This window comes from Suillus discolor, assembly GCF_016758755.1.
Source record: "Suillus discolor strain FC423 chromosome Unknown F5147scaffold_7, whole genome shotgun sequence".
Classification (NCBI taxonomy): domain Eukaryota; kingdom Fungi; phylum Basidiomycota; class Agaricomycetes; order Boletales; family Suillaceae; genus Suillus; species Suillus discolor.
In genome coordinates, this window is record NW_024541254.1 from 705,913 (window position 1) to 724,334 (window position 18,422).

General features: G+C 48.0%; 8 protein-coding genes across 8 annotated transcripts; 5 read left to right on the plus strand and 3 right to left on the minus strand.

Moving 5' to 3' along the window:
* Positions 1 to 36: 36 nt before the first annotated feature.
* F5147DRAFT_629375 (Nin one binding Zn-ribbon like-domain-containing protein) lies at positions 37 to 1,561 on the plus strand (the record flags this gene model as incomplete). Its single annotated transcript, XM_041432749.1, has 4 exons — positions 37 to 304; positions 357 to 481; positions 535 to 1,025; positions 1,075 to 1,561. The coding sequence occupies exons 1-4, from the start codon at positions 85 to 87 to the stop codon at positions 1,559 to 1,561; spliced, it is 1,323 nt and encodes a 440-aa protein (XP_041297345.1). The 5' UTR covers positions 37 to 84.
* Positions 1,548 to 2,371, minus strand: F5147DRAFT_675509 (actin-related protein 2/3 complex subunit 3). The gene is made up of 4 exons (XM_041435920.1): positions 2,339 to 2,371; positions 2,175 to 2,274; positions 1,830 to 2,117; positions 1,548 to 1,776 (listed from the first exon to the last, which is right to left on the minus strand). The coding sequence occupies exons 1-4, from the start codon at positions 2,342 to 2,344 to the stop codon at positions 1,628 to 1,630; spliced, it is 543 nt and encodes a 180-aa protein (XP_041297346.1). The 5' UTR covers positions 2,345 to 2,371; the 3' UTR covers positions 1,548 to 1,627.
* F5147DRAFT_386174 (uncharacterized protein) lies at positions 2,334 to 5,742 on the plus strand. Its single transcript, XM_041429533.1, has 24 exons — positions 2,334 to 2,564; positions 2,615 to 2,760; positions 2,813 to 2,900; positions 2,970 to 3,123; positions 3,174 to 3,208; positions 3,262 to 3,324; positions 3,372 to 3,444; positions 3,493 to 3,517; positions 3,567 to 3,603; positions 3,658 to 3,753; positions 3,803 to 3,813; positions 3,864 to 4,054; positions 4,108 to 4,112; positions 4,167 to 4,194; positions 4,246 to 4,309; positions 4,359 to 4,442; positions 4,489 to 4,520; positions 4,575 to 4,604; positions 4,653 to 4,679; positions 4,735 to 4,804; positions 4,855 to 4,988; positions 5,039 to 5,072; positions 5,123 to 5,362; positions 5,412 to 5,742. The coding sequence occupies exons 1-24, from the start codon at positions 2,429 to 2,431 to the stop codon at positions 5,511 to 5,513; spliced, it is 1,905 nt and encodes a 634-aa protein (XP_041297347.1). The 5' UTR covers positions 2,334 to 2,428; the 3' UTR covers positions 5,514 to 5,742.
* Positions 5,742 to 9,005, minus strand: F5147DRAFT_386334 (uncharacterized protein). Its single transcript, XM_041429534.1, has 3 exons — positions 8,836 to 9,005; positions 6,306 to 8,781; positions 5,742 to 6,222 (listed from the first exon to the last, which is right to left on the minus strand). Exons 1-3 carry the CDS (start codon positions 8,905 to 8,907, stop codon positions 6,062 to 6,064), a joined length of 2,709 nt encoding a protein of 902 aa, XP_041297348.1. The 5' UTR covers positions 8,908 to 9,005; the 3' UTR covers positions 5,742 to 6,061.
* Positions 9,006 to 9,474: 469 nt separating this feature from the next.
* F5147DRAFT_675517 (homoserine acetyltransferase) lies at positions 9,475 to 11,760 on the plus strand. Its single transcript, XM_041435921.1, has 5 exons — positions 9,475 to 10,310; positions 10,366 to 10,446; positions 10,505 to 10,656; positions 10,716 to 11,113; positions 11,340 to 11,760. The coding sequence occupies exons 1-5, from the start codon at positions 9,512 to 9,514 to the stop codon at positions 11,386 to 11,388; spliced, it is 1,479 nt and encodes a 492-aa protein (XP_041297349.1). The 5' UTR covers positions 9,475 to 9,511; the 3' UTR covers positions 11,389 to 11,760.
* Positions 11,761 to 12,889: 1,129 nt separating this feature from the next.
* Positions 12,890 to 14,935, plus strand: F5147DRAFT_386406 (uncharacterized protein). Its single transcript, XM_041429535.1, has 3 exons — positions 12,890 to 13,115; positions 13,177 to 13,453; positions 13,512 to 14,935. The coding sequence occupies exons 2-3, from the start codon at positions 13,304 to 13,306 to the stop codon at positions 14,634 to 14,636; spliced, it is 1,275 nt and encodes a 424-aa protein (XP_041297350.1). The 5' UTR covers positions 12,890 to 13,115; positions 13,177 to 13,303; the 3' UTR covers positions 14,637 to 14,935.
* On the plus strand, positions 14,776 to 16,373 carry F5147DRAFT_629387 (Snf7 family). The gene is made up of 7 exons (XM_041432750.1): positions 14,776 to 15,098; positions 15,149 to 15,253; positions 15,324 to 15,536; positions 15,588 to 15,699; positions 15,757 to 15,863; positions 15,916 to 16,188; positions 16,240 to 16,373. Exons 1-6 carry the CDS (start codon positions 15,030 to 15,032, stop codon positions 15,946 to 15,948), a joined length of 639 nt encoding a protein of 212 aa, XP_041297351.1. The 5' UTR covers positions 14,776 to 15,029; the 3' UTR covers positions 15,949 to 16,188; positions 16,240 to 16,373.
* F5147DRAFT_568872 (aldehyde dehydrogenase domain-containing protein) lies at positions 16,094 to 18,256 on the minus strand (the record flags this gene model as incomplete). Its single annotated transcript, XM_041430919.1, has 12 exons — positions 16,094 to 16,188; positions 16,240 to 16,298; positions 16,352 to 16,512; positions 16,566 to 16,822; positions 16,872 to 17,061; positions 17,117 to 17,197; positions 17,245 to 17,339; positions 17,393 to 17,444; positions 17,494 to 17,580; positions 17,631 to 17,742; positions 17,790 to 18,020; positions 18,075 to 18,256. 12 exons carry the CDS (start codon positions 18,254 to 18,256, stop codon positions 16,094 to 16,096), a joined length of 1,602 nt encoding a protein of 533 aa, XP_041297352.1.
* Positions 18,257 to 18,422: the final 166 nt, after the last annotated feature.

Genomic DNA, 18,422 nt, shown 5'->3' on the forward strand with positions numbered 1-18,422 from the left:
AGATCATGAATATCTTTCCCACGTTTATCCTCGTCATGTTAGCAGTAGCGCTAACTATAAGAACTTCTTCAAAACTTCACATCGATGGCAGAATTAAAGCCTCGCTGTAAAAACTTGGTTTTAGATGCTGGTCCACTGCTTTCGCTTTCACCACTGAGGGGTCTGGCAGAGATCTACCTCACTGTACCTCAAGTTCTGGATGAGCTCAAGGACAAACGCGCCCGGGAACACTTTGAACGATTGGGGCTATCTGCAGGTGTCCAAGTGGATGTACGCAACCCTGATGCTGCATCCCTTTCTCATGGTCAGCACATGTCTCTATTTTGTTGGTTTCTTACATGCCTACCACTCTCCAGTGGTACAATTTGCGAAGAAGACCGGAGATTATGCTGTCTTATCTCATGCAGATATCTGCGTCTTGGCGTTGACCCACTCGCTTCATGTGCGCGAGCAGGCATCATCTGAGAAGGACCCCAAAGAGGCAAGGTTTGATGAGTCTAGTACCACAGCTCCGATCTAACATCTAGCCAGTAGAGCGTTACCAATGAAATTGACGATAACGTCCAAAGTTCTCCAGCTTCCCATTCGGATCCATCGGAGGATATCCATAGTGAGGATGACAAAAGTGAAGAGAGGGAGCCGCTAGATATCGAAATTCTACCAGAAGGCGGCGAAGATATAGCGGAAGACACGCACCATTTCTCAAGTGACGAGGCTCGACCATCCGATCAACCGCTATATGAAGACCCTTCTGATGAGGATGATGGCGAGGGCGAATGGGTTACACCTCAAAACGTCGCATTACACAAATCCCAAGCGCTGCAGCTATTGCCTTCTGACAGTAATGCTGATAAGAAAGGACGGGGACGAAAGCAGGAGGACGAATTCGTACCAGCAGGTTGCATGACTGGAGATTTTGCAGTTCAGAACGTCTTGCTGCAGATGGGTTTGACATTGGTCGGGACTGAAGGCAAGCGAATACAGAAAGTGAAGAGCTGGGTTCTTCGGTGTCACGCTTGCTTTAAGTGAGTACCGGTTCCACTGATTGGTACCCTGTTCTTATACCACAAATAGGATCTGCAAAGACAACTCAAAACAGTTTTGCCCGTCTTGCGGTAACCCCACACTAATGCGAGCGTCGGTCACTGTCGCGTCCCCTGATGCATCACCCGATGCTCCTGCAATGCAAGTCCATCTGAAGAAAAGCTTCCAGTATAAAGTAAGGGGAACGAAATATTCAATCCCTGCACCCAAGCCCGGGTCGGCCAAGACAGGCCCTGGAGAAGGTCTAATATTACGCGAGGACCAACTAGATTATATGCGCGCTAAAAAACGTACAGACGGTAAACGAGACCGGGAGGAGCGGCGAATGATCAAGGGCCTGGTTGATAAGGGTGGCGAGGGTGGTGTCAGTGTTGGTGGCTGGTCAGATCCTGATTGGATGCCAGGGATATTAAGTGCTGGGACCGGAGGACAAGGGCGGTCTTCACATACTAGCGGAGACATGCCGCAAATAGGGTATGGAAGGAAAAACCCCAATGAAAGGAAGAAATGGAAGTGATATAGATGTCATTGCTGAAAAGTACATTACCCATGTAATCGGAACGGAATGTACAACTGCTCTGATTTACGAGCCCAGGCTGCGGTTCATGAACCTTCTTTTCTGGAATGCCATCCACCACTTGCTCGGCTTGCCCGTCCCATCGGCGTACAGGCGTTCCACTAGACGAATTGCCAGTTCCTGGCGGACCTGTGTCAAGTATGTCCGCAGATACTCTGTCATGATATATCCATTATCCACTCAGGAAAAACAATCCAACCGAACGTACCCGCGTCTGCTCTGCTCTGAGGTGGGGCATAATGGGCGTTAAGAGGGAATCCAGCATCGCCTGGGATGGCGAAACTGTCTACTGATAATGTATTCAACATCTTCGATGCCTCAATCTGCGTTGGCACTGTACGAGCAGAACCAATCTTCGCCAAGCAATCAGAGATATAAAGAATCAGGATGATCAACAGTCGGTCCGCAGGCCCTTTGATCTCAAAGTTGCGGAAGAGCGAATTGGCGCGAAAAAGGTCAAGGGTCTCATCTATGATATCTCCTTGCTCTGGATCAGCTACATGCGCGACAGTCAGAATGATGTCGGGGCGATTGTAGATTCCAGAAGACGCACCAAGGGGCGCAGGACCACGAATTTTGGTTCTGATTGGCAAGATGGACATGTTGCCAGCTTGCATCGCATCAGGGAACTCGTTGAAAGCAGAGTGGTATGCCTATAAAGTTTTGTTGTTTGTCGTTAGCATTCCTCTTCGAAACTTCTCTAGAGGACTCGCTCACAGGCATAGCGCGCAGCGGTGAGAAGTGGGGGTACACAGCCACCAAATTAAACGTTAACGGTTTCCTTTTCAGTCTGAATTATTTTGTGCAATGTTCAACGTTCAAGTTGTTCGACCTCGAAAACCAGCGACTTCAGAAACCATGTACCAAAGTGATGAAACTGATAATGAACAAGCCTCTCTTGTCTCATCGCAGTCGATAAAACCCTCTCCGGATACATTAACGAGTATGTTTGCCCATTCTTGTATTCATTTCATTTCCCAACTGTTATAATAGAACTCGTGAAGCGTCTCAGGGCACTGGTAACGAAGCTGCTTCCAGTAGAAGTTGATTACAAGAGCATCAATGATCCAACAAGCAGGGTTATCACTCCCAACGTCATATCTGCTTTCGTAGACGCAGCAGGTGATCTTGGCGAAGCGGTGAACAACTTACAATCGTGCTAGAGTGTTCGACTTGCTCATGTGCTAAAAGCTCCCATACTGTTTGCTTCGTGCTCACGCTGATTTCATGAGAGAGGCATATCTCAACCCTGCAGACTTTGGCGAAAACAGAGGAAGAGGTAAGTAGAACTTCTTGTGTTATCATTACTTGGTTGAAGACGACCCCTCATAAACACTCGCTTTGGCAGCTGTGGCATGTGAAGTTCTGGCTCGTCGCATTGTTCATCAGAATCCATCTGAGAAGATTAAATCTCTCATGTCTACTCGGTATAGGCATCGTGAGCCTGATGGTGATATCAGCGAGGCCTCGAGTGCTCTTGAAATTGCCATTGACACCCACTGGTTAGTATTTCGTAAGGATACATGCAATTCTCTTACATGCTGCTATGTAGCACTATATTTTTGTCTTCTACCGAAGCGCAGAATGGTGAGTTATTCTCGACGTAACCTATGAGTCGGGTAAGCTGATTGTTGCCCTAGTTGTCAGGGCTTTATGGGACGGAGAGCTTGTCCAGACGCTAACAGATCAGGACGATATTCAGTGTGAGACAATGAGTAGTCTTTTATCCTCCATACTCAAGCACCGACAGATGTATCTTACCACGAATCGCGGCAAGCCGGGTTTTGGGGTCACATGAACCCTTCACGCATTTCCGTTCCTCGGTATGAGTTACTTTGGCTGCATCTTAGCTCACTCTAACTTGGGCGCAGGTATCAGAATTTCCTTCGCATTGTGGTGCGTCATATATTGGATGAAGAACCATTGGCTTGATATGATTGCACAGATTTGGTTTTTATTTCTCGCTGTGTACTCTCAAGCCGGTAAGATATTCATCTCATCAAGGAGCGCTTAGCCATTTCATAACCAATTCGAAGTCCGTGAACCACTGGACCTACTTGACCCTAACCATACGGTGCTTGATGTCTGGGAAATTGTGCTTTATACCATGGGGCTGGCATTCTCACTTGAAGGTGAGGGTATCCCGCTGTTGTTTGAACGGTTGGCTGAGTTATGTTCCAGACATACTCAGGGTAACTTTCCTGCCTCTCAATTCGCTGCAATGTCTTACAGGTCATCCCAGTTTTACAAACTATTTAAATATGCAACCTACCGCGCTTTTGGATTTTGGAATGTCGTCGCCTTCATAACGGATTCCTTATTGCTAGCTGCATGTTTACTTCGCATTGCTGGTCTTTGCACCACCGGGGATCATTCCAGCACTCTACGCTTAAGGAGCTTTCAAGTCTTGAGTTTCGTTGCCCCGTTCATATGGTTAGTCAATCCTCGAACGGCCATGAGGTAAAATATCTAACTAATTGTTTCAGGATCAGTTGAGCTCCACACATCTCTTGGTGTTCAATCGACTTACGGCTTTTCGCTTCAGAGCTCATTACAATCTTTGATGGTCACCAGTAAGCATATATTGTGTCGTACTCGTATAAAAGATGCTGATGATTTCGCAGGTATGTTGGAACGATGCAAATATGCGTGTCTCGCATGCTACAAGAGTCGGGCATCTTCTTCGCGGTTCGTTTCCTTTCAGTATATGGTCACTCCGTTCCTTCACCTTGTGCAGCTGTTATCGGTGCTCGGGATTGGATTCTTGCAAGGTCTGTATGCTCTAGATGTTGCCGACGGTTCAAGCGAAGGTCCATCACTTGTATGTCCGACCTTTCTTCTCCTCAAAGCTGTCTAATTTCGGTCAGCTCGTCAATGTCCTTGTTCAAGGCTTACTTCAGTCAGATTGGATATTTATTTATTTGTAATTTGAGCACCTGATGAACTTTCTTAGGTCTCCCAACTACGACAAGTTCTCGGGCAGGTAAAGTCTAATATTCATGTTTTGGAAGTCTCTGAACCACGTTTGCAGCCCTGTTGGACTTACGTTATACTATCTGTCAGTGCCTGTTTGATGAATCTCCGTGTTGGCTGATCGACAAGTTCTATTTCAGCTGGAATGTTACAACAGCGATTATCCTGCTCAATGTCCTCATCTCTTTGTTCTCCTCAGCGTATGCTGAGGTTAGTATTGCGTCTCTCTATGAGGTTTCATGGGCTCAACGAATGATTAGGTCGTCGAGGACGCTGAAGCAGAGTATATGGCATTTTTTGCAGGAAAAACTGTTGCCATGATCCGCGCCCCTGATTCTTATATCTATCCCGCACCATTTAACCTAGTAGAGGTTTTCTTCGTAGCGCCTTTTGAGTAAGATTTCTATTTTTGTGGCCCTTCGCAGTCATTAACTTCCTTTTGAGAATATTTGGCCTGCGACCCCAGCGATATGCAAAAGTGAGGCATGAACCTTCAATTTGCGATCTGTACACCTGACCTCTTTGCAGCTCAATCGGGAGATTATGGGCATAATTTTCTTTGTTCCGTTGACTTTCATTGCGCTCTTTGAGACATCAATTGTGAAAAAATCGTGGATGACCAGCTGGCTGGGGCAAGACGACGAGGTGGACACTGAAAACCCTGATCTTCTGGATCCCGTAGTCGAGGGGCTAGACGCAGATAAAGGCTTGGAGATCAGCAAGATCCCTTTCGATGAGCTTGTCAAGAGGTTCCCCAATACGGAACAAGTAAGTCTTTTCCAGCTTTCTTCTACGTTGTCCACTGACGTCTCCATAGTCAATGGAAGCTACCATTGTAAAGGAGATAAAAGAAATTCAGGCAAGGTTGGAGGTACTGACGACAAAAGTGGAACGCTTACACACCTCACACTTACCCTAATGCACCGTTTGCCTTCGGACGTGGACAAGACGGGTGGATGATTCGATGGAACTATAGTTAACTCCTTGGCTCTTGTGTTTTTGTTTCTCTTTTGCTGGTGGAGATACTGAATGTTGTGCAACGATCATGTATGAACACTGCTGATTCACAACTCAGGCAGACCAGAAATATATAAAATAGCATTTTTCTTGAGTTCTATCACTGTTTTCTGCAGTCTGTTCATAAGGTACAATAACTTGACAACCTCAATTACAGGATGTAACTCGTAAATCACTGCAAACAGAATCATAGCATGAATTAAAACAGGCAACGAATTAAATCAATACAAAAAATGCGTGTAGATCATGACAAAAGACATAAACACTTGTGTAAGTTGAATGTGTGAAATATAAAATGATAAAAAGGGCATAGCACAGGATGCAGGATAATAAAGGCGATGCGTCATATTTGAAACGTGAAGCCACGACGAAATTTCATTATATATGTGTTGTGAAATATTACTCATCTCAGAACCCATAAATCCCCATGACACGACGTGATATTATCCATTAGACTTCGCTATGCCCCTCCACGAATCGAGCAAACTGGTCCAGCAGTTCCACCTTTTCTGTCTGTGATAACGACGAGGCAGTGAGTAAATTTTCAACGCGCGCTAGCAGTCCGCGAGGCCCTTCTAGGGGTATCAGGTGGGCGTCAAATCGGTGGACATCTGCGTAAGGAAATAACATCACCGTCAGACAAAATAATCCACAGTAACAAAATAAACATATAGAGGCGTAAAGTAGTACTAACACTTCTTGAACGTTTCGAATCCAGATTCGGAGAGTACGTTCTCAAAAACTTTAGTGACATCCTTCCCCCGATTACGCTCCTCCTCCTGCTTCTGCGAAAGGAGAGATCCATGTATAACGGCTTCTTGACGGACGCGATTAGGTGCCCAAGATAAACCAAGTTTAAGATCGAGTGAGCGGCCTTTGCCCTTCTTCTCGCTGCCTTGCTCACGTAGTTGTTGTACACGGCCATGAGCACTTTGGCTCTTGTCACGTATAGAACCTCCTCCAAGCCCTAACTCACTCCGTAGAGGGGAGCTAGGGGGAAATGAAGCAGGTCCTTCCGGGATGTCAAACTCTTGTTGATGAGGAGATGGCGGGTAGGAAGGCAGTGCGGAGGAGGTCGGTAAAGGAGAGCTTGGAACCGATGAAGCCGGTTCGAAGGGGAACGGTCCGTGCGACGTGCGTTGAGTTCGTCTGCCTGATGCGCGTCCCCAACTGGATGATTGTCCGGGACCAGGACCAGGACCAGGACCAGGAACAGATTTTCCTGTCGACTTCGACTGCGCAGAGGCAGATGCTGATGAGAAGGAAACAACAGAGGTTTCACCTGTATGGCTGGCGGAGAGCTGGGCAAGAATGGGAGAGTCGGCTTGAGTGGGGTGATATGCAAATTTTCGCGACTTCCCTGTACGATCAGATGACGATGACGCTGTTCGTTCTAAAGCCGTCGGTTGATGGGTCACCGCGCCAGTTTTACCAGATTGTGTTAAGCCTTCGCCATTCACCAGCGATGCGTTGACTGTCGAGCTGCTCCTGTTTACACCAGATACGGGTCTCTCGAAGTCAAAGCTTCCATGTTTGATGCGACGGTTGGTCATATTTCGCGGAGGACCGACAGTCCCAGCGGAATCATGCCAACCACCGGGTTTCTGCTTCTTGCTTTCTCTAGATAAATCTTTTCCCCCAAACAGCCGGGGTGAGAATCTGCTACGCATACGGTTGTATGCAGGATCTCCGTCGGAACCAACGCTTAGAGCTGCCCGTGCATGCAACTTTGGAAGTTCGCTGTGAACAGTGATCGAATCCTTGCTGAGCAGAACCTCGCGCGGCTTCCCCTGTCCTCCGCTCAACGTTGGTGGTGTGGTAGCGGGTCGCACTGGGGAATCTAATTCCGCTGTTCTTTTTGGAGTCGGTGGGGTATGGATGATGTGTGGTATGGCTGGTCTTGCTTGCGGTGCACGAATCAGGGGTTGTTGTTCTGTTGTATCTTCTTCAGACATGGACTCTACCGTGGGCAACAGTGATACCACGAGACCACCGAGGTCATACTTGCCGCGTGAGTCGTCTTGCGGTGAAGGCGGGGATAAGTTGATGATGGGAGACGTCTCTTCCAAAAGTGAGCCAAAAATACCAGGGCGCGAGTCATCCATGCGAGGTGTCTTCCGTGTTTGTGACCGCAGTTTTGAATTGCTGTTATCGCGTTCTTGTTCTTTGCCTTTGCGGGATTTTCCAAAGCGGCTAAGGCTAGAGGCACTGGTCTTTGAATTAGATCTAGTGCCTATATGACTGGACGATGTGAAGGCGGTGTCGGAATGGTCATCAGGTAACGCGACAGCACTGTCATGAGCAGTGTCATGAGACCCGACAGAATGTCGTTTGTGACGTGACGAGGGAGCCAGGGGAAGGTGGCCTGATGATGTCATTGGCGTATGCGTGCGAGAACCTGATGTCAATCCAAATGAAAGTCTGCGGGGAGATGCAGACAGTGGGAGGGGACTGGAAGGAGTGGGTATTGTACCGGTGGATGTTTTCGTAACGCGCGATTCGTCAGTAGACTTTGGAGTGTTTGGTCTAGAGTTGAGCCTGAATGATCGTTTGCGAGAGGGCATGTTCTCAGCTTCCTTTTGGGAGAGGGATGAAGACGATGTTTTGCGGTCAGAAGATCCTGGTGATGGTTTTCGGGACGGATTGGATAGCGATGACTTCCGTGACAGAGCAATGCCAAAGATAGAGCGCAGCTCTAACTTCCGGCGCTGATTAAGGGAAGAGGGAGTGTTCGAACGAGTTGCACGATCGTGATCCTCCTGAGGTGTGACCTGATCTCTGTTGGCCTGGTGATCGGGATCTTCTCCTTGAGTGTAATCGTGCAAGTAAACGTGATGCGACGTTCTTTGTCTTCTTCTGATGGAGTTGGAGGGAAGAGGGGTGATCGTGGAGTGTGTGGCAGTGGTCGTGGATGATATCGGGCGTGTCGAAGTTCGCGTGCCTAGCTTAGAATCTGACTGGCTTGCTGAAGCAGACATACTGGTGTCGGCTGCATGCCCTTGTTCGTACGCCAAACTGGTGGAACGCACATGACTGATGCGAAGCTTAGAGGCAGGCACCATAGGCAAGGGTGGTACATCTGTCGTGGATTGCGCAGCACCTGGAGTAACAGTCGATTTGGCGTGGGGTCTGGAGCGAGAACGAGAGCGAGAGCGAAAGAAGGCAACGATCTGATGATATGATGTATAAGCTCATGTGTGCAAGATTGAAATAAGCGAACGCACCCTGTTTTCCTTTCGCGCAGGACGACTGACTCCAGACTCAAGAGACGATGAGGCAAGGGAAAGAGCGGTCATGGTAAAAAAATGCGCAAGCTCTTCTTTGTGCGTTAGATGGTTGAAGCCACCATTGGCTACTGCAATTCGAGGAAACGGAAGTGGGACCTCGTTTTAGGCTAAGCTGTGCAGGCATCAATTCTGAAATATGTATATTAAATTGAGGGATAACATACAAGACGCTTTTGACTTTGACGTGAGTAGAGAGTGACCGTCTCTGGGAACTAGGTGACCCAGTCGCAGAATGAGAACAGACGAGCTAAAGACAAGTCAAACACGTGCTGTGAGCAAGGCATACATTATGCGAGAACGGATTGAAACGGAACGAGTATTACTTACGGCGACTCGGAAAAGAAGACAGCTACACGTTGTCCCGACCGGTCTTGTGCTTGCCTGCACACGAAACACACACACCGCTGGACTACCAAGACAGGTCCGGTCACAGACTTGGAAGGGTTTCAAAAACACGTTTGTAGTTTTGCAAGCAACCAAATTAGGACAGACCCTATCTAGGGTTAGGTGCACGTGAATGATGTTGCGTGATTGTTTGTCATCTCAGCTGACTCTTAGAGCAATCTATAAGATCGCATAGCACTCTCATGTATACTTCGTACATCCGACTGTCATGAATTTAATAACCAGAAATTCATTCAGACTCAGAGGACTTCCGCACCGTCTGAGCAGTCTTACTTCTCTGCGACAACATGCAACATGCGCAACCACAGCAACACCAACTTTTCCCTGTGTCGATGCTCATGCAGCTCGTGAATCTAGGATATTGGCTTCCTCGTTCTACCGTTATTCACAGACAGACACACGAGCATCATCAAGTGACAGTGGTCCGGAACCTCCCTATGCTCGCCCTAATCCACTGTCATATAATACGTACCACCATCAGTATCCGCTTGAATTGACGTATGGGTCTACGCTGCCGTCGTTTGACATCGCCTATGAAACATGGGGCATACTCTCTCCATCTCGGGACAACGTAATTTTACTGCATACTGGTCTCTCGGCATCTTCGCATGCCGCCTCTACGGAGCTTAACCCGACAGAGGGCTGGTGGGAAAAGTTCATCGGCCCAGGACGTGCACTCGACACCAATAATTTTTTCGTAATATGCACAAACGTGCTGGGAGGATGTTATGGCTCCACAGGTCCTTCCTCACTTGATCCAGAAGGTCAACGATATGCAACCCGATTCCCGATCATATCTATCTTTGATATGGTGCAAGCCCAATTTAAGCTGCTTGACCATCTGGGCGTGCAAAAGTTGTATGCCAGTGTTGGCTCATCCATGGGCGGGATGCAAAGTCTTGCTGCAGGATGGCTCTTCCCAGATCGTGTGGGCAAGATAGTGAGCATTAGTGGTACCGCCAGGAGCAGCCCAGGTAGCATTGCAATGCGTCATGCTCAACGAAGCGGTCTGTTGTTCATCGGATATCTTGCAATATATTTCCTGGCTAAACATCACATTAGTTCTTATGGCCGATTCAAATTGGAATAATGGCTTTTATTACGACAACCTACCACCGCATACAGGAATGAAATTAGCCCGTCGTAAGTTTCGTTCAGTTTCACGGTTCATATCATAAAGTTACAAATATTGGTCATACAGAAATAGCAACCATAACATATCGCTCAGGTCCTGAATGGGACCAACGATTTGGAAGGAAACTTCGGGAACTGAAAGATGGACAGAGCCCGTCTCCGTCGCGGTCGCCAACACTTTGTCCTGACTTCCTTATCGAAACCTATTTAGATCATCAGGTCAGTGCCTACCTACCTCAATCACCTTTCAGCTAAACTCACCGAAAGTTATCATGTAGGGAGAGCAATTCTGCCTGAAGTACGATGCCAATTCTCTCCTTTACATCTCAAAGGCAATGGATCTCTTTGACCTTACCCTTCCTGCTCTCCAAGAGCTTGCAATGACCACCACAACACATGCTCCGCCATCACCGTTAACGTCATCGTCTTCTTCTCGGCAATCTCCGGTACCGTCTAAGTCTCATCCACCACCATTGCATTACGCACCTCACTTTCCCGAACTTTCTGCTGGCCTTGAGCCGCTCAAATCGATACCCATTCTGGTGCTTGGGGTTCAGAGCGATATTCTTTTCCCAGTCGAGCAGCAGCGTGAGCTCGTCGATGCACTTCGTATGGCTGGCAGTACGCAAGTCAGCTACTTTGAGCTTGGTGGGGTCTGGGGACATGATACCTTTTTGTGAGTATTACTCCTTCACCTTTGAGTTGGCTCGATTGGGTGGCCGTGGTGTGGCCGCATTTGTCCGGACTTGTATAGCCTCCCCAATCAGAGCTCGAACCTTCATGGTGCCTCGTGCACCGCTTTGCGGGGGCAATTGCAGTGTTATCGCCGCTTATTGTTTTATTTTCCCAGCGTGTTTCAGTTAGACTGGTTTACTGACTGCCCGTATTCCGTTCTACCACAGACTCGACGTATTGAACGTTGGAGGGGCGGTGAGGGGGTTCCTATCTTAAGCTCGTCCTCGGGATGTTATTTCACCACGGTCGCCGGTGTTTTCATATTGCGCCGTTTGATCGGTGCAACGTTTGTGAGTTGTGAGGGTACTTGCTAAGAAGTTCTAGTCCTCAGGGAGTACTTATGTCAGTCCTACTAGCTGTTTTAATATTCGGATCATGATCAATGCTATGGAATTCTTCAACTTCTAATACTCGCGGTCTCGCACCTAACTTAAATGTTGGTCTCAAAGTATGTGGGCAGTGCAGACAAACCAACACTGCCGGGGGGTTATTATTCTAGTCCCAAACATTATAACCTAGCCGTTTGTAGAACAATCTCAAAAAAGTAAACATAAGTCGGGAAGTCAAACCAACGAACTTTCAACTTCCGATGATCAATGATGTTCCTACCATGAGACGTTATACGCCTAGAATTTCATGGTATCTGACCGAACGTTGAAATTCAAACAATGCTTCCTTGTTTTATTTTTGACGATTGGTCTAGTAATGTTCTGCAAATGGCTGTATTTATTTTACGATACCTTCCCTGCGCCCACAGTCGCCACCTTCAAAGCTAAACTTTATTCCTTAGATCGACAGACGGGGAATAAGCCCGACCATCGCACCATTAATTTGACATGCAAAATGTAATACTACGAGCATCTGCGTTTGGGGCGTTCGGGCATAATCGAGTCATTGAGAGCCACATACGATCAGCGTCACGGCATGCCAGCATGCCACACTGGCACTTGAGGGTTTTGCCTAATTTTCGGAGCATCAAAACACTAGCAAATCGGATATGAACTTTTTTGAGGAGGAAACAAAGTTAAGTTTGTGAAGGCATAAAATGGGCAGGGTTGCGTGGCGTATCGGTGGAGCGCCATAAAATAGTATAAAAAAAAGAACGTATTTTATAAAAATCGGGGTGAGCTCATCCGTGAGGAGGTCCGGAAACATGCAGACGCTAAGCGAATGCGGAAGCATTTCGGTTTACGTTCCGTTGATGAAATATATGGAGAAGATAAGAGGTGAGGCGTTGGGTGGTCCTGCAATTTCCTCTTCTCTCTGGGCCCCCTTGGTCTTAGGCGCACATTGGATTCGGGGCGCGGCGAACACTAGCAAAATGAACGGTAAGGAACTTATTATTCAGATGGCACAGCAGTAACAGCACCTCCCGCCTTGTGATAACCCAGGATTTTGTCGGAATATCGGGGGGGTCCATGGAGTTTTAAATAAGGTATATTTTGGCGCAACAATTTTCTGGGTGGAATAGCTGACAAGCCATTGGACAACTGGCAAAGGGTTCAAGGTTACGAAGCTTGAAGTAATTTGTTTTACCATATGGAAGCCGTAAATTAACCAAGTTAGCACAGGAGAAAAGCCACGCCTTGCCACATATACTCCCAGCGTTACGCGGCCTCCGACAACAAAACATTGGGCGTCAGCCCTTCTCGACAAAACGCGTTATTTGATTCCCTTTGCGACATACCAGCATGTTGGCTAAAAAATTAATTAACTGACTGACCACCTCGTGTTATCCAGCGGTATAAAATACTTGTCTGAGGTTGACTTCCCTCATCGCAATGTCCACCTTTTCCCCTCAAGTCAATATCCCCGCGCTGAAGAAATTTGCCGTCACAGCTGCAGCGAAGCAGCATCCGGTCAAAACGACAGGTAGACGGCACCCGCAGGTGCCAACCCCAGTGGTGGCGAGCGTCGAAGACGTCAAATGGGCTGGAGAAAAGGTCAGGTTGATCATTTCCAAATAACCATCCGAACCTTACCATTGCTCTGTACGGTGTACAGATGATTCAAATTACGTTCGAACGCACCTCCATACCTCTTGGGCCATACATCATGATGGCGTATTTTCCTCGCGGACGCCAGAGGCTAACAACGCAGGCTGTGGTGCGCCACGCAAAAGTGCCCATCAATGGGCTGCGCGTACTTACCCCACTCCCAACAGTTAGGCATGATGGCTGCTGTCAGGAATTCGACCTTGAAGATCGAGGTGCCCAAAATCTATGGGTACAAGGACCTCCTACCCAATGACATCGGAGCTGAAGTAGTCCTCATGGAAAAGGTAGCGTGTGCCGACTACTCGACAGGAGCTCTGCTACATCTTCATACTTTGCGCACAGATATCCGGGGAAAATCTTCAGGATGTGTGGCCCACCCTTACGCCCGACGAGGAGCTCAAAGTCTGTAGCAAGCTGGCCGACCTGCTGTTGAAGTTGTTCAACACCCGCGGAAACCTGATTTGCACCGACCTTCTTGGTACAGGCATCGATACCTCCACGTTCAGTGCCATCCTACAGGAAGGACAGCAAAACCAGAACCCTAACGGGCTCTCGCCATTGATTTTATCGCGCCCGTTCAACGAGCCACCACTGGATAGAATGATCCCACAATTTGCACTATCCACTAACGCTGACTATCTGACAGCACTATGCTGGCGCGTTGGACGCCTTTGCGGTAGCGCTGAGGATGTCATCGCTCGAGCCCGTGACACAGGATTTGCAGATAATCCTCTACTAACAATAGAAGACATGGTGCAAGCCAGAGAAACATTCAGACGGCTGGCCAGCATAATCCCACATCATATCGGAGGATTCTACATCCCAGGAACGCTCTCTCGCGAAGCGAGGGACGAGGCCTATTCGATTCTGCAACACAGGAAATTTGGTGTCTGCCATGGTGACATGCAGATGTACCGTTTCCTCATCCGGTTCCTGCCAGATAAAGATGGGGAACTTCGTACTCCCAGCTCAGATGTCGAGCTCGTGCTTTGCACGGGGTGGGAATACGCATTCCGTGCGCCACTTTGGTCATGCGCGCGCATGCCACTCTGGCTAATCAGCCGGCCAATCTTGAACGAGCCCATTTCCTGGGACCGCCAAAGACAATTGCGTAATGTCATCTACGACATGATGAATGAGCCCAGTAGAATAGAGAACGCCCGGGAGTGGATCATTTCGCACGTATACGGACGTACCGAGCGGTGGTTCGAGGGATGCGCCAGCGCGCATTGGATGTACAGTCGGAACATTGAAGCGAATTTGGTGGACCTCAAGAAGTATTGGGGATTTTGGCGTCCAGACATCGAGCTCCCGTTCCAGGTGGGAGTGGAGTACACTGGACAACGGCAGGCTCTATCACATGGGTCGGCAGACGAACCCATCATCGCACCTGTCACTGAAGAATTGGCTACTCCTCTCCTTTCTGCGAGCCCTCTTGGAATTTTGCTTGGAATGGGTAGATCTTGAAACGCATGTGATCTCGAAGCTGACATTGGAATGTCTCCTGTTAAATTGTATTGTGTACGAAGGTCAATGGGTTGTACTATGTCGGATATCTCCTCACAGAATCTTTCATGCACTTCAATGAAGATCATTTTGCACGCGGGCGAGCAAATACTAGTGCCTTCGTTAGAGATAGAAGAGACGGACAAGGTCAATACATTAAAAGTCTGGGGCCCTTTACAGACAGTACTTTGCGGACGTGCCAGTTCGCGACGTATGCAGACCCCAGGAACTCTGTATGAGGAATTTCCACATACCCGCTTTTGGATATTACTATATACCTTCACGTCGAAGTACTACGCAGTAGTACTAACCATCCCCTTCCATTCTGCCTTTACCACCTGTGCATAGTTGATCATGAATCGCATATTCGGCTCTTCTTCAACCAAGAAGCCAAAGTCGACCCTCCAGGATGCTATCAACGCAGTGAGTAGGCTGTCGTCGTAACCAAGCTCAGACTAACTCACTGACATCAGACAGATGCACGCGTTGCCTCCGTAGAAGTAAAGATCAGGAAGTTAGATGGGGAGCTCTTGCGCTATAAGGAGCAAATGAGCAAACTGCGCAGTGGACCTGGTAAAGTACGCGAACACCTCGCCTGGTGCTGCGCTTGCTAATTAATCAATTGCGTCATACGTGTGCACGACACAGAATGCGATCCAACAACGAGCTTTGAGAGTACTGCAACAGAAGAAGCTGTATGAGGGGCAACTGAACCAGCTCCAGCAGCAGACATTCAATATGGAGTCCGCTGCTCTCACCACCGATAACCTACGGAATACGATGGCCACTGTGGATGCCATGAAACTGGCGAACAAGGAGATGCGTAAACAGTACGGAAAGATTGATATCGACAAGATTGAGGTGTGTCTCATGTTTTATGCTGCTATCAAGTGGCTCATTTATTACTATTAGAATATGCATTATGATATGGAAGAGCTTCTGGAACAGGCAAATGAGATACAAGAGTCACTAGGTCGGTCATACGCCGTTCCAGATGAGATTGACGAAGCAGATCTTGAGGCTGGTACGTACACGCATTGCTTTTGATCTTGGTCATTTCGAAACGTCATAATCATCGCAGAATTGGATGCCTTACAGCTCGAGGAAGAGGAAGAAGGTCCCTCATATCTTGCAGACCTCAACAAGGTCCCAGATTTCCTCGATGATACTCCTGTAGAGACAAGCGAGGTATGTCCAACGATCAATTCATTGACATATTCAACTCAACTTGATTGAACAGCCAGCCACAAAGGAGGCCGTTAAGACTACATGATGGGCTTTCGAAGCTTATATTGTGCCTGTCTCCTTAAAGACGAGTAAACATGTATCCTGCGGTAATAATGTACACTAGTAAATCCTACACATACCACCACTTCATAGAGAATGACAAGATAATCTGCTCCGCCGCGAACACCACATCAGCCATATCTCTTCTGTTCGCCGCTAAACCAGTCGTCAGTTTGAGACTCATCAGCCGACGCCACATTAACGATGATCGATTTGCTCTGAGAGTCTGTATGACATGTTGAGTCAAACATTTGTTAATCGAGCTAGCTAGACTCACAAGCTTCCAATGCCTCGATGCCATTTTCCCGACCTATACCACTCTCCTTCATACCACCCCTTACATGCCACCATGAGATTGTGCAATGATGATCATTGGCTGAGTCACTCACCATGGCGAGCTTGGGTCATTGCGGTGATGCGTGTTTACCCAAACAAGACCAGCATCAATATCAGCAGCAACTCGATGTGCTCTTGACAGATCCTGAGTCCAGACTCCCGCTCCCAGTCCGTACTTGGAAGCGTTGGCAAGTCTAACTCCCTCGGATTCAGTCTGGGGGTAAACTAAGCGTCAAAGAGCCTGGCTCGCATCCTGATACAACTCACTGAGAACTTTTTCACGACTACCACAGGGCCAAAAATCTCCTCTTGCCATAACTCATCACTGACATCAACATCAGAGATCACGGTAGGCGGGTAGAAGCTCCCGCGAGAGAAATCGAAATGGTCGAGGAGGGACTTCCCCAGCATTCGCTTTCCACCCGTGAGAACTGTGCCTGATTGCCGTCGTGCTACCATGTCATCGATTCTATTCAGGTGGTGGGGAGATATAATTGAGCCCATAGAACATCTTTCGTTCATAGCTTCGAGAGACATTATTCATGAGTACTGAAGGCATGATGTACGACTCACGGTCACCCATTCCCTGTGTGATACTTTCGACTTTCTTCAAGAATTCCATCATGAAAGATTCGTATATATTTTCCTGTATGATGATGCGGGTTCCCGAGACACATGTTTGGCCGGACGCAATGAATGAGGCAAACGCGACCCCATTGACAGCAGAAATAACATCTGCATCATCGAAGATAAGTATCGGGGCCTGGTACAGATGAGAACGAATCCTCCAGTTCGACAATAGACTATGTAGTGCTGACCTTTCCTCCCAGCTCAGCTGTAAAGGCCGAGAGGTTCGAGCCAACGATGGCTCCCAGTGCCCGACCAGTCCGGGTACCAGCCTAGATCTGCGGTGAGCAGAAGACGGTGCATGAGAGTAAGAACGTACTGTGATGTCGACCTTTCGAACGAGAGGATGAGTTGCAAGTTGCTTGCCCGTGGTATGGCCATAGCCAGGGAGGATAGTCAAAACCCCGTCAGGAACTTGGTTAAGATTTCAGCACATGTACAAGTAATTCATCAGTGGTTGTACTTACGGCCAGCTTCTTGAGTTAGGTTTGCAAACTCCAGTAGGGATATGGGGGTAAGCTGATTTTGGTGAGTGCCATATCGATGAAAGACAGTATAATTTATAAACCTCAGATGGTTTGACGATGACACTGTTGCCAGCGGCAAGAGCTGGAACAATCTTCTTGATGGCAATGAAAAGAGGATGATTAAAAGGCTAAACGAGACTTCGGTGAGGTGATAAGTCAGAGATGGCAGAAAACGCACAGTGATCTGTGCCACGACTCCCAGAGGAATGCGTTGAACATAATTAAGCAACTTCCCTTGAGCAGGGGCAACGAATCCTTGGTTCGTGCGTAGAAGTGCTGCATAATAGCTCCTACTCAGTGTCAGACCACGGTCATAATTTTCAAAATAACTACTGACAGCCATTCAGGAAGACGGGCCATTTGTGCATTCATTTCGCGGATAGGCCTCCCAGTTTGCAGAGTATCTATTCGGGCCATGTCAGGGATGCGTTGCTGAAGAGAGACCGCTAGCCGCGACCGGACAGATGCACGATGTATTGATGAAGCCTTTGACCATATCCCAGAGTCAAACGTGGTCTGGGCATGAGATACGGCCCATTCAACCTCTTCGGACGATGCTGCGTCAACACTAGGCTCAATTTGAGGCTTGAGCACCCACTATCATTACTTAGGAACAACATACGTGCACAACTGTTTCCCGTTAGCGGGGTTGGTCACGGTAATTCTCTGTGGATCCCTGGTCACTAAGGAAGATGTGTCTTTCCATTTAACAAAGGACAGTCGTTGGTAGTGGTCCTGAAAGAGGAGACCTTTGTGTTGCAGGTAGTGTTGTTGGCAGAATGCTCTGCTGATGCCAATTGCCATGTGGCTATTACCGGCAGTAGGTCCGAGGCCCGTGCAGTGATGTTACAACTAAGATTCTGTAGACTCGTGACCGGTCTGGACTACGTCCTTTGAAATAAGAGAAGTTGGCGCGTCGTGGCGTGCACGCAGGCAAAGCGCGGAATTTGAAAAATTGCAGATGCCGATA